This window comes from Eptatretus burgeri, chromosome 3 (assembly GCF_056783735.1).
Source record: "Eptatretus burgeri isolate ZD-2024b chromosome 3, Ebu_testis_v1, whole genome shotgun sequence".
NCBI lineage: Eukaryota > Metazoa > Chordata > Myxini > Myxiniformes > Myxinidae > Eptatretus > Eptatretus burgeri.
In genome coordinates, this window is record NC_140963.1 from 70,571,420 (window position 1) to 70,584,519 (window position 13,100).

At 40.8% G+C, this 13,100-nt stretch overlaps 1 protein-coding gene across 6 annotated transcripts in view; it reads right to left on the reverse strand.

The window, feature by feature from the left end:
- Nucleotides 1–13,100, reverse strand: part of LOC147030148 (uncharacterized) — a 66,358-nt gene that overhangs the window by 47,463 nt on the left and 5,795 nt on the right. For all 6 annotated transcript variants that reach the window (XM_085873887.1, XM_085873885.1, XM_085873881.1 and 3 more), the window contains exons 2-10: nt 11,676–11,755; nt 11,496–11,553; nt 10,947–11,032; nt 10,790–10,851; nt 9,514–9,736; nt 6,580–6,644; nt 6,214–6,323; nt 5,962–6,050; nt 5,205–5,302 (exon numbers count right to left, since the gene is read on the reverse strand). In XM_085873887.1, the coding sequence (XP_085730013.1) occupies nt 5,205–5,302; nt 5,962–6,050; nt 6,214–6,323; nt 6,580–6,644; nt 9,514–9,736; nt 10,790–10,851; nt 10,947–11,032; nt 11,496–11,553; nt 11,676–11,755 (871 nt within the window). The remainder of the gene's footprint in view (nt 1–5,204; nt 5,303–5,961; nt 6,051–6,213; nt 6,324–6,579; nt 6,645–9,513; nt 9,737–10,789; nt 10,852–10,946; nt 11,033–11,495; nt 11,554–11,675; nt 11,756–13,100) is intronic.

Genomic DNA, 13,100 nt, shown 5'->3' on the forward strand with positions numbered 1-13,100 from the left:
TATATATATATATATATATATATATATATATATATATATATATATATATAACGAGGTGACCCGTGAACCCGTTGGGTTCCCACTGTGACAGCGGTTGATGAAGAAAAAAAAAAAAAAAAAAAAAGATAGCTCCAGCGAACTATACCGCTGAGGTTGTTTGCATTGATCAAATTCTCCCGAATAAACTGTGACAGCGGTTATATAAAAAAATCATTTCAAAAAAGAAAAAAAAGACAGCTCCAATGAACTATACCGCCAAGGTTGTTTGCATTGATCAAATTCTCCCGAAGAGTACTTGACTGAATCGGGAATTGATTTTTTAATATTTTTTGTTGCCCGATTTGAACAAAACTTGATACTGCACACCGCAGGCGAATAGTGAGTAAGGGGGTCCTAAAATTGTTGCACTATCGTGTACTGTTTTGGCTGTATTTCGGGAATATACAAGATGAGAGTTTTAGTAATATGTATGTATATATGTATATATGTATATGTATATATGTATATGTATATATGTGTATATATATGTATATATATGTATATATATGTATATATATGTATATATATGTATATATGTATATATATATATGTATATATATATATATGTATATATGTATATATGTATATATGTATATATGTATATATATATATATATATATATATATATATATATATATATATATATATATATATATATATATATATATATATATATATATATATATATATATATATATATAGCAGAAGTGTCTGCGCATCAGTCAGACCCCAAACCACGCACTCAGTTTTGGAGCGAGCCCCGCCAAACCTTCTATGGAACGTTTTTGGGTCCCAGTGGATGTCCGAAGGTGGGTGCGAGTTTGATAAATTCCTCGATACAATTATGATTACGAGTTTCGATCTGTACACATCAGAATGGCATTTATATTCGTTTACCTCACGAATGTTTGTAATATTGTATTTTGTTATATTAATGGTATAGTATTATTTTGGAATTGGAATGAAAATATAGAAGTTAGAGTTTAAAGGAGAATCAGGAAATAAGAGCGTTTCCACCCATGACATTCGTGGATTTGGTACTGCATTTGCAGTTTCACCGTGACATTGAAATATTACCCACTTTACTTGTGTAAAGTAAGTCAGCTGCAGTAAGTTTTTTGCCCAAGTCCTTTTTCAAGTTGTCAATTTTCTAGTTGACCATGGTCAACTTGAAATCGCTGTCTTGTGGAAGAGCAATAGAGCATATTGGCAATTCCGCAGTTAGTAACGTTACATTTTAGGGACATTCTCATTATTTAGATAAGAGTCCTTTCTCTATCTGTGGATGTAAAGTCTCATTAATGTCACCAGAGATCAACCTAGTCTAGACGTAGAACAGAGCAAAGAATGAAATCATTTCATGAAACATTCTAGAAGAAAGAACTGCTTTTAATGCCGGTTAGTAACGTTACAAAAAAAGGACATGAAAAATTGATGAGCATCTTTGAATGAAAAGTTTGCTAAAATTGGTATAGCTTGAAACATATCAACTCTATTTTTTCATTTCTAGCTTTAAGGGCAATAGCTACCCTAAATATCCTTTCTCATTCTAGCTTTGTTTGAAAATTAGGAACAAAAATCATGGTTAGTAACGTTACGGTTAGTAACGTTACACTTTGTCCAGTGATTACAATGACTCACAGAATTATGTTTAATCTCAAATCATTACATTTTTCCTCAAGAGAATGTGAAATAAGCTAAAAAAACATCAGATAAGACATGAAACTCTTATTTCAATCACCAAACTCAAGCAGTATAGTGTCATTGTACTTGTACAATGGTACAAATTACATATGTGTTAAAAAAAAGACAAGAAAAAGTTACAATAAATTACAAACAACAAAAGAGTACCACTTTAAAGACTGGGTCAAGTGATATCCACAGATCCATAACTATGCTGATCACAGTTCATCGTGATTCACTGGAATTCACAAGTTGAACAAAACAGTACATATTGTATGTGTTCCTCATTCAAGAGTACCTTTCATATAGGGGAAAGAAACCAAAGAGCAAAAACTAATGTACCGGTATGTGTTATGTACAGTGTATGGCCATAATGCAACATTTGATATTGTGACAGTAGTTTACATCATAGTATTTGAATTCATGTTTATTCAAGTCTAGAGATATGTGATATGTTTTTTTTTTCTTTAGACCACTTTGAACGTATCTCTGCATTGACGTGAAAACAAAAGTCTGTTCGCTGTACCTGAAATGTAATTACACCTGACAAACCACCGTACAATAATTTCAAATTGGGACAGAAAATTTGAAATGGCCTCGATTGTTCACTACTTCTGATGCATCCAACGGGGCAATCATCTGGTGTCTCATGTAGAAAATAGCATCCCGAGTTGAAGGCCATTTCCAGTACTTCCCGACATGTGCCATTACTGACACCTGGAACTCTCCATCTCGTACAGCAAGAACTTGTCCTGGAAATTGTTTTCCATCGTACTCAACTATGAACCAGTCTCCCACTGCTGCAATGGTCTCACTGCTGCTCTGGGTTGCCTCATCGTGCTTGTCTCTGCTCAGGACATAGGCTACCACCTCGTCATTTACCACTTTGAAGAAGTGCATCTTTGCTATGCCAGTAATGGCCTTGGCTTCACTGAAGATGACATCAAGGTTCAGCTTCTCGTTCCTCTTTGCGATCTCACTGGAAGTAATCTCACGAACAGACACATTCTTCATGGTACTTGCAGCTTCTGCAAAATTCTTTGCATCAGTTACAGTATGTTTACGTGTTCTCACCTTGTCCCACACAAAACGCTTGGCTGACCCACCGATTCCATCAACGGGTCCCTTCCCATGTCCCAATTTACCCCTCCCCCCTCCCCCACTGTCTTCATACTGCCCTGTTGTCTTACTGTCACTTTTGTCTTGACCAGGACCTGTCTATTGGAGTCTTATTCACTTATTTCATGGTTAGTAACGTTACAATACACAAAGGCTGGTTAGTAACATTACATGGTTAGTAACGTAACACATTTTGATTGCTGTTATTTCTAACTTCTATCATGACAAGTAATACTTATTTATATATTTCAATTAGTCATTGGACACAGCAGGAAAAATTGAAATATTATCATTCATAGACACTTTATACACTCTGGAGGTAAATAATTTCACTTTTCGGTTAGTAACGTTACATGACTTTCTAGGGGTTGGGAAATGCACACATGTTTGCATTTTGAAGACATGTAGGTTGATTTTACTTAATATATCCATGAAAGCACTACACTGCCTCTATGAATTCAATATTTTTGGTAAGAAAATGGCATTTAATTTGACTAGATATCTTCTTTGCCATTATGGAGATTTTGCTGATAAAATTTATCTGGAACAATTCTTGTTCAAAATTGGTGAATTCACCACCTAAAACTATCAATATACCCTGAAAAATATTTTTTCCTGAATCATCAATGTGTCCTTTCGTAAATCACACACAAAAATCAAGGAAAAAAACAAATTGAAATTTTAGGGTCATGTCCCTCTACCTGCGGAATTGCCCATATATACAAACGAGGGTGAGGTCAATGGCATGTCATTGCTCATCCCCAAAATTCCCACTGAAAGCAAAGTTGAACTCGAGCGGTCAATGGAGCACCAACGCAAATCCCCACACTCCCCACCTGAAGCAAAGTTGAAAGATGGCAAAAAGTTCCACCAGGAATAACCCAATATCAATTTATGAGAAAAAATTTTTTTTTTCTGTTTTGACCCCTGTGATCCCAAGTCCCCAAAAATTCACCAAACTTGGGGCATGAAGCAGAAGTCAAATCCTAAAATAATAAATTAAAAATTGTTATACATTTCATGTGTCCCCCAATGTCGATTGGATATACGAAGATTGATCAAAAAAAAAAAAAGTGCCAGTAATTGCATTTTTTGATATTTCACCTTTTGCCCCCACCTAAATGATACTGCTCTTGCACCTTTGTACCAGGTGGTTATCATAACGACTAAGTTTGGTGAAGTGATGCAGAATTGTTTCGGAGAAGACAGCATGACAGACAGACAAGAGCCAATGACAAGATGCCCGGGGTTTTTTATTATTATTTTTTAATAAAAGTGTGGGGATAATAATCCAGACACAGAGAGCTGTTACTAACAGGATGAGATATTGCATGCTCATATTGAATGTACAAGTGCACTTCCACTTAAAACCTTGATGTAATTAAACCATTGTCAAAATACAGGTGACCCATTAAAAAAGATTCATACGAGATGAATTTTGATAAGACACCTGCAAAAAAGAAAGCTTCTTAGTTATTCATTCTTCATGTTTATAATTATTTATCTTGCCAAAACGAAGTTTTTGCAAGATATGTTAGTTAGCTTGTATGTTTTTTTATTTTTATTTTTTGTCTGTAATCACGTATAAAAAATTCTGCAGAGCACAGGTATCATTGGAAATTTTTGTAACTTCGCATATCAGAGGCCTATAGAGGTCCCTTTCAGTGCACAACATTTTGAAGGTCAAGGTCAAAGGTCAAGGTCACTTTGTCGCAAATCAGGGGAGTCGACGAAACCCTTATTTTTTTGAGTAATTTTGATCGGATAGTCTTCAAACTTCATGGGAATATAGTTCATGGTCTGGCGCTCAGCTGATTAATTTTTGGTGGCGATTTCCCTTGACATTCATGGTTAGTGCCTAAGGTCAAACATATTTCAGGTCAAAGTTTCCCACATCGATCAGCAAGCCTGTCAACTTTCACTTGATAAAACCTATCGTTTGAATCGTCTTCTGACAGACTGATACTACCCTTGACAAAATGTAGTATCCCTCTGTTTTAGCAAATCTAGAGTGAAAAGCCACCAAGAGATGATATGACAATCTGCAAGAACAGGGATGCAATGTGAGCCAGGGTATGATAACAACATTTACACAAACAGAATCAATAATATTTCTGAAATCAATGTCACATAAAATAGATATTCCTGATCTATCTCTGCATAAGTACATCAAAATGGATTAAGTAGTCTGGCCGAAGACAAGAAAAACCTCAAACACAAGATACCATCAATCCAGAGAGACAACTACAAGCTTGTGGAAAAACTTATGTGTGGTGTCTGTACGTGATAAGAGTAGTGGCTGATTTATGGATGTGTGACAATGGTGGGTACGTTTGTGGTTAGTAGATGGGCAAAATAGGTACCTCTGTGCTAATTTGTACATGCACCTCCTGTTTTTTTGGCGTACTTCAGGCTGGGCAGCAGAGTGCAACAGCAGTTGAGATACTTCAGAGTAGGAAACCTGATGCAGGAAACATGGGACAGAGGATTGAGGAATATTGAACGGTCTCGTCAAAAAGAGTTTGGGGTCGGGTGATGAGTTAATTTTCAAAAAAAAATTGAAACAAATGTCAGTGTTCATGGAAGAGCAGAATGGTAAAATAATGGTGGTTCAAATCAAAACATCGGGACAGAGGGGAAAAGGTAGACAAAGGCTTTACAAATCAACACAATCAGAATAGGGAGATGTATGTGAGTGCAGTCAGACAGTGGATATTCCATCCATCCATCGGGACAATACACTGCACAGAGCGTCGGTGCTGCCGAAACAGTTTCCTGGGCTGTTGGGCACAATCCTGGACAGGTCGCCACTCCGACGCAGGATATTCGAATGGCTCAATCATCCCAGCAAGCTGGTACTCATTTTGCCGACCTCGGAAGGACGACAGGCTGAGTCAACCCCATCTGGTAATGGCCAAGTGGGATTTTAACTCATGACTCCAGGATCCCAAGTCTGCCACCTAAGCAATTAAGCCAACATCAGGTACATTGATAGGGCATAATACAAGATGGGTGTGAGCTACTGCTTTGAAGGACTGAAATGAGCAGTGAGACGGGACAGATTAGGAATGTTCCACAGCATGGAGAGGGATAAATGAGTGTAGTTGTCAACAATTGTACCTGAAGTTGATGTCCCTCATAATCAACATCTTCATCAAATGAATCATCTGCAATTTCTTCATTTTCTTCCCTTTCAACACTTTCTTTTACTGCGAGAAAATTAAACAACTGTAGGCATGACAGCAGAGCGCAAAAACTATGCAGAGCAAACAACGTATGGAAATGGTTGAAGCATTATATCATGATAGTCTGCAAACATCATGACATCTCCCTCCCCCACCCTCCCGACCACCCCAAACAGTCATGAGGTACCTTGTACATTCTTGCTTCTTTTGGTATTTCTTCTCTGCTTGGACTTGGATGCTCTGCCCTTCAGGAGGTCTTTGAACACTGTCTGACATACTACATCCATCCACAAATCTCTGCAAGACAACAGGCCCCAAGCACCCCCAAAAAAATAACATGGTGCAAGAAGTACAAAAGCACAGGGAGAAGAGAAACATTTATGTGCAAGGAAGAGGAAACAGTTAAATGAGAGGAGAGGATATTGGAGACCAAAATTATATGACGCGAGATGGTCAAGGCCATACACAAGTGATCAAATGAGAGAGTAGTGCAGATTAATCATACAGAAAGGAGGGTGAAATTGAAAAGGGACGAGGAAGAGAAAGAACTCACTCTTCAGTTGTTGCCAGGACATGCACAAATGGCTTCAGGAAAAGCAGCACAGCATCCTCAGGAAGCTGCAGATGAAAACGTATTAAAAAGGGAGCTCGATGACAACAAGAGCACCAAATCAAAACAAACTGTTAAAAAGCATAATCAATAGTTTTGTACATAAATTCAGGTCAGGTATGGGAGAATGCGACAGAGCAGAGCGTCGCCAAATCCACTTTCCACCGGTACTTAAGGGGTGTCCGTCTGGCCATCCCCAAGGCAGAGATGCCTGGCCCATCCCAATCTCGAGATGCTGATCAACCTGCTGCAACCACGAGGCACGTGGTCGACCCATTGGCCTCCACTCACGAGGCTCCCTCACTGAGAGAATCTGGTGAGCAGGATCAGCATCAGTAAAACGAGCCACATATCCGTACAGCCGCAGCTGATGCTCACGGACCATGCAGGTAACAAATCTCATGCGAGTCTCAATAACCGCTCGCTGGATAAAAAGTCAGACCAGCGATAGCCATGGATTCTTCGGAGAGACCTGGTACCAAAGAAATGACGTCTCTATGTCAGATCCCTGGTCAGAGTCCAAGACTCACCTGTGTAGAACAAGACTGGCAGCACCAAGGACCTGAAAACCCCTCCTGCACAGGAACCAACAGTGCCAGACCCCATGATCCAGTGACTCCATGACTCCATGACTCCCAAAGCCCGACCCAGATGTCTCCTGACCTCTGGCTTACAGCCAGCAGAGACATGAACATCACTGCAAAGGTAAGTGAATCTCTCCATGACCTCAACATCCTCACAAAAAACAGGTACATACAAGATGCCACTGAAAGCCTGTATCTAGTTTTGACCCAGGAAACATGTAATTCCAGTGGCTCAGACGACTCTTTCAACACCTCAAGGGACACCCAAAAGGATATCCAGTCTCCGCAAAGATGACTGCATCATCTGCTAAATCAAAGTCAGAGATCTTGATATTCCCAAACGATGCACCGAAGCATGATCTCTCCGACATCCTCCCCAGGATGCAGTCCATACAAGGGCTGAAAAGTGTGGGGGCCAGTACACAGCCCTGATGAACTCCAGCAACAACTGGAAATAAGTCAGAGATGATATCACCACATCTCACAGCACTCTGTACCAGAGTATAGTTCAGACATCAGATTGATCAGTTTTGGTGGCACCCCCCAAAAACCAAGAATCCTCCAGAGGGCATCCTCATTCACTCAATCAAATGTTTTACAGAGATCAACATAAGCTGCAAGCAGCCCCTGTCGAAACTCTCGCCTGCATTCGGTGAGGACCTGAAGAGCAAGGATACGGTCAATCGTTGACCTCTTTGGTGTAAAGCCCAACTGCACTGGACACTGGTGCTCAAACAGATGGTGGCGAACCCCATCAATAATTATATCTGAGCAAAGACCTTGCCCGGCACTGACAGCAGCGTCACCCCTCGGTCGTTGTTGCAGTCCTGGCAATCACCCTTCCCTGTCCAGAAAGGCATAACAAGGCCCCTTGTCCAGTCAGTTGTGATGATGCCTGTGTTCCAGGCAGAGCAAAGAACTGTATGCAATGACATGAGTACAGCATTTCCACCAGCCTTGAGAATGGATGCCACAGATCACAGGAATTTTAACCTATTTCAACCGGTTCAACACAGCCTGTGTTTCAACAAACGAAGGTGAATCAAAGTTGATTTGGGGGTCAGCAATAGGGATTGCAACACCCATGACATCCAACAACAGCTGGTGGATAAACCTGGTCTGGCTGCTCAAAATGACCAAGCCAGCAGGACTTCACTTAGAACTCCTCTGTCAAGAGCCCACCACCCTCCGCCCCAACTGCAGTTCACTGAGGGATGGGCTTGGATGAACGCAATGCACGAAATCCTCTGCAAGCAGAATGAGAATCGCTTCACCAAAGGTGATGCTCTACCCCCTCACAGATTCCTCACGCACAGGCCTCCTTGTCCACCCTCAGCACTCTCAGCGGATGTACAGTTTTATGCCTCCACTCCATGAACAGCTCAGCTCTGCCATTAAGCCTGGCCTTGAGACTCTGGTCAATAGTATCCAGTGTCCCTTGAGAGACAAAATTCTTCTTCACCCGATTGCAAGTTCCACGACATCCACCGGAAACATCAAGGATGGTCGTCTTCAAGGCACTCCACAACTCTTCAGATTCCTCAAAGCACCCAGACCCCCCAAATCCCCACTCAACCTGTTTGCAAACTCCTCAACTATCCTCTCATCCTTGAGATTGCCAAGATCCAGCCCAGCTGGGATGGCACTCTCCCGGATTTAAGCTACAACTTCAGAGTTGCTACCACAAGCCTGTGGTTGGTATTGAGGAACTGAGCATTCCGGTAGAACCTGCAGTTATGGATCATCCTCCAGTGACCATCAACGAGCACATGGTGAATCTCCTTTACCACACCACCAGCATTGGAAAACAAAGTTCAACGATGAGCCTGTGGGTACTGAAACCATGAACCAGCCACCCGAAGTCCATGACTTCTTGCAAAGTCAAAGAACTTGGTGCTTTTGTGGTTCACAGTTCCAGACTGACGTCCACAGACAGTTGGGCACTAGATATGGATGGCCATTGGCTCACAAAGAGTTCCTCCACCATTTGACAGGTTTTGTTTTTTAATCCTGCTGGGTGCCCATATCATACTCTCTCCTCACCAAGAAACCTGGTAGGGAAGACGGTTTAGTCACTGACAACCCGACGATGAAACAGGTTAGTACAGGTTTACATGGTACCTGTAGCAAGTCACACATCTAATCTGGCCTGACCTCTGGCCCGATGAAAGCGAGTTTGCTTGCATTGCAATTTATGTACGCATTCAGATCATGACATCAACCAGGTACCTATTTGGCGATTTTAATGAGCAATATACAGGGCGTATGCACAAGTCCCTAATGCTGTACTCACATTCCTGGCAGCCCGATTCAACTCTTTCATGAAAATTTCAGCGACATGGAACCGCAGTCCATTGGAATACTCCTTCACAGCTCTGAGACCTTCCCTGGATTTTGCCGCTTCTTCTATGGCACTCGGCCCTTGCTCTTTTTTGCATTTGAAGCTCGACTTTCCCTCACCTCTTTCCATTCCCAAGACGATGAGTGAAAGGGGGGAGAGGAAGCGGGTGATAAGCCTGTAGAGAGATAACAAAAAAAACAAAAAAAAAAACAGCAAGTATTATTTGAGAAAGCCAACTGATGGATTGGTCACAATCAAAATTTCATCTTCTCAACTATTTTTTCACCATACTATCAAAAACATTCTTGCCTGTCAAGCATAAAATGATGCAGTACGATGTTAATAGTTGTATGGTTTTCACCCATTTGTCCGTGAGCAGGATATCTCTAAAAGTTATGAACGGATTCGGGTGGAATTTTCTGGACAGGTTGGGTGTGCGACAAGGACGAATTGATTAGATTTTGGTGAAGAACAGAATCCAGATCCGAAACAAATTTTTAAAGCGATTCTTCATCATTGATGGATCAGGTCAAAAACGATGCACTGCACGATATTTCAAAAATTTATTGGGCCCGATATGTTCTACTCGATCAAGCATTGCGTGGCGGAGGTATGCGCTCTACCAAGTGCCCTTCTAGTTTAATACAAACCGATTTTTTTCCCCTCTCTAAACTTTAAAGGGGAAATATAATTAAAGCTCTTCCAGACAGTCAAGGAAGAATCATGGATTCGAGCATGTCCAGACCGGTTGTTTTGAAACACTGGTGCGGAACACATTGGCCAAGCATATGGTGAGGTATTACTAGCACACACAAAGCCGAGGAAGTTAAATTAAAGAGAGGGGTGTACGCATGCACACACGCAGGAATTTTGAGTTTTGATACAAGACGACGATTTGTAATACTTCCGACCACTGGGTGGCGATATACGATACACATTTACATCGAGAGAATTGGGTTCCCCCACCCTGCGGGTTTGAAAATGTTTTCTTGCATTTCCATTGGTATGCAGGATGATGGAGTTGCTCTCAGTGAGGCAGATTCTATTGATGGACAAAGACAGACAATACAACTTCATATGCAGTATATCTAAAATTAGTATAGAGAGAAAGAACAGTCAGTTAAGAGTTATTGCTTTGACTTGGAAGTAAACTCAAGTTTGGCAATTAATCTGCCTGTCGACTTTGAATCGATCAAGTTGGGGAACCTTCGGGTCTTGTGGCACTCACCGCTTATCCCACCCCGTCCTTCTCAGAAGAACAAAGGTCTGGGCCAAAAAAGTTCGCACAAGCTGTTACGAAAGCAAACAAAAAAAAAACAAACTCCAATTAGAAAAGGACTGCTGTGGAGAGTCACATAATGCAAGTAGGAAAAGATCCTTCTTACCAAATAAAATTTATCCAAACGAAAATGATCAATTCCATTCCACTCTCTCTTCACGGTAAGCCAACAAGCTTCGGTAAACTCAAGTTCTGAGGTGAATGGGACGACAACAAGCAACTTCGGCATGAATTAATCAATTGCCATGATGAAATAATAAAACTGCCAAAAAAAAAAAAAATTCTTTTTAAAAACCATTCACGAACAAAAGATACAGTTTTAAATCAAGCAAAGGGATTTGCATAATAATTATTTTACCACTTACAATGCTGATAGAATTGCAAATGCAAGTAAAGTGAAAAATAGTTCAAGAAAACTAATAAAATTAAAAGCGTACACTGATGGACATTTAATGATCAAGTACACAAATTAGACATCCAAAATATAAATACTGTCAGATGTAGCAAGTCATTTCTTGCACTGTCTTTTTGACAATGGGGATGGCCAACCGTAATCTGGGAATTTTTGGATGTAATAATAAACTAAGAAAAGGCATGATTTCTGCAATCAGATGACCTGCACATTACTGTGTTTCTAGAGCACCTTTTTACTTACGCGTCGTCTCGGTCTGCAGCTCATGAAGGAGGGAACAAATGGAAACAATGAGTTCCTCCTAAAAGTTGTGATCATGAGGATAAGAGGTGTGAAAGGATGAGGGAAGAAAAGGCAGCAAAAATTAGACATGATCTACTCAAAATGTAGCAACAAAACCAAAGCTGTAGTCTATGGCTATACCTGGAGCAGAGGCTTATCTTGCTGCCAGAGTGCATAGAACAGGCCCTTCCACAAGAACAGCTGCTGGGAGCTTGGAAGTGCTGAGAAAAAAAATAAAATAAAAAGATATATACAAATCACTGACTGCACTTCGGCTGCAATAAGGCCCATCAAAATTACTAAATGTCACTACATTCTGGAATGAAAGATTCCATATTCCTCTTCTTCTTCCGTATGCAGCACAAGGCTGCGAATAGCATCATTGGCCGATGGCGTGGCTGTGTTGATACAATGCCCCCTGTAGGTTAGGGCAGGAATTAAGAATTTGTTCAGGGTGCTGGTGATGGTTACCGAGGGACCTTTAACATCCATCAACGAATGCAAGCAGACACGACACCCAGTTTGACGTCCCTCGGCAAACACATTGATGCCTCTCTCTCTGCCTGCGAGACACCAAGATGATAGTTTGTAGTTGAGCCAAGATTCATACCCATTATCGACGGCTCAGATGCGAGTGTGCGTACCTCTCGGCCATTCTGTCAGCTCAATTTCCATATTCACCAAGCTCATTCATGCAGCTCAACAATAGGCAGACTCGACTCACATGAAAGAGTTGAATCCATCATGTGAGGTTTCAATAGTAGATGCCAATTAAGGTTCAAACAACTGGTCAGAAAGTATGTAAACAAAATCTGTGCACATCAGCATGGTTACCAATGGTGCAGTGAAATATACTCCTCGTACAAAGGTAACCGACATGTGCACCAAGTTTTGGCCGAATCCATCCACAACTTTGAGATATGCTATATATATTGGTTTAGCCCTATCTCTCAATGGTGAAGAATCCCTGAAAAAAAAAAAAAACTTATAATGGTTGGATCCGGATCTTCACCAAAATCTAATGAGTTCGTCCTTGTCACACACCCAACCTGTCCACAACTTTTTGAGATATCCTGTACAAAAATAAACAAACAGAAAGGGGGTGAAAACATAACCTCCCGTCACCTTCGGTGGCAGAGATAATAATGTCATTAATGTGTGTTACATCAACTTGATATCACCCCATCCAAATGATATGATGACAAGTTAAGTTATTTGACAAAACTGAATACCAGGCTGCTTGATGTCAAATATATCCCGGTGTCTTTCACAAAGAATAGGCGAGTTATCGCCAGCATCTTCAAAAATTCATAAATCCCTGCCAGCTTCAATGCAACGTCAAGCGTGGCCAGGCGGTTGGGAAAGATTTGTCCCAAAAATAAGAACATTTCCTGGCCAACCAGACAAGTAATTTCACTGGATAATTCAGCGACACCAACACTGGGCCATAATAATGATAATATTGTTACGGCTGTGGAAATTCGCAATACACCATAAAGGGTCCTTAGATCAGTTATGACGCTAAGTTCATGTGTTGTTAGTCCACACCTGTTGTTTAGGCAGTAT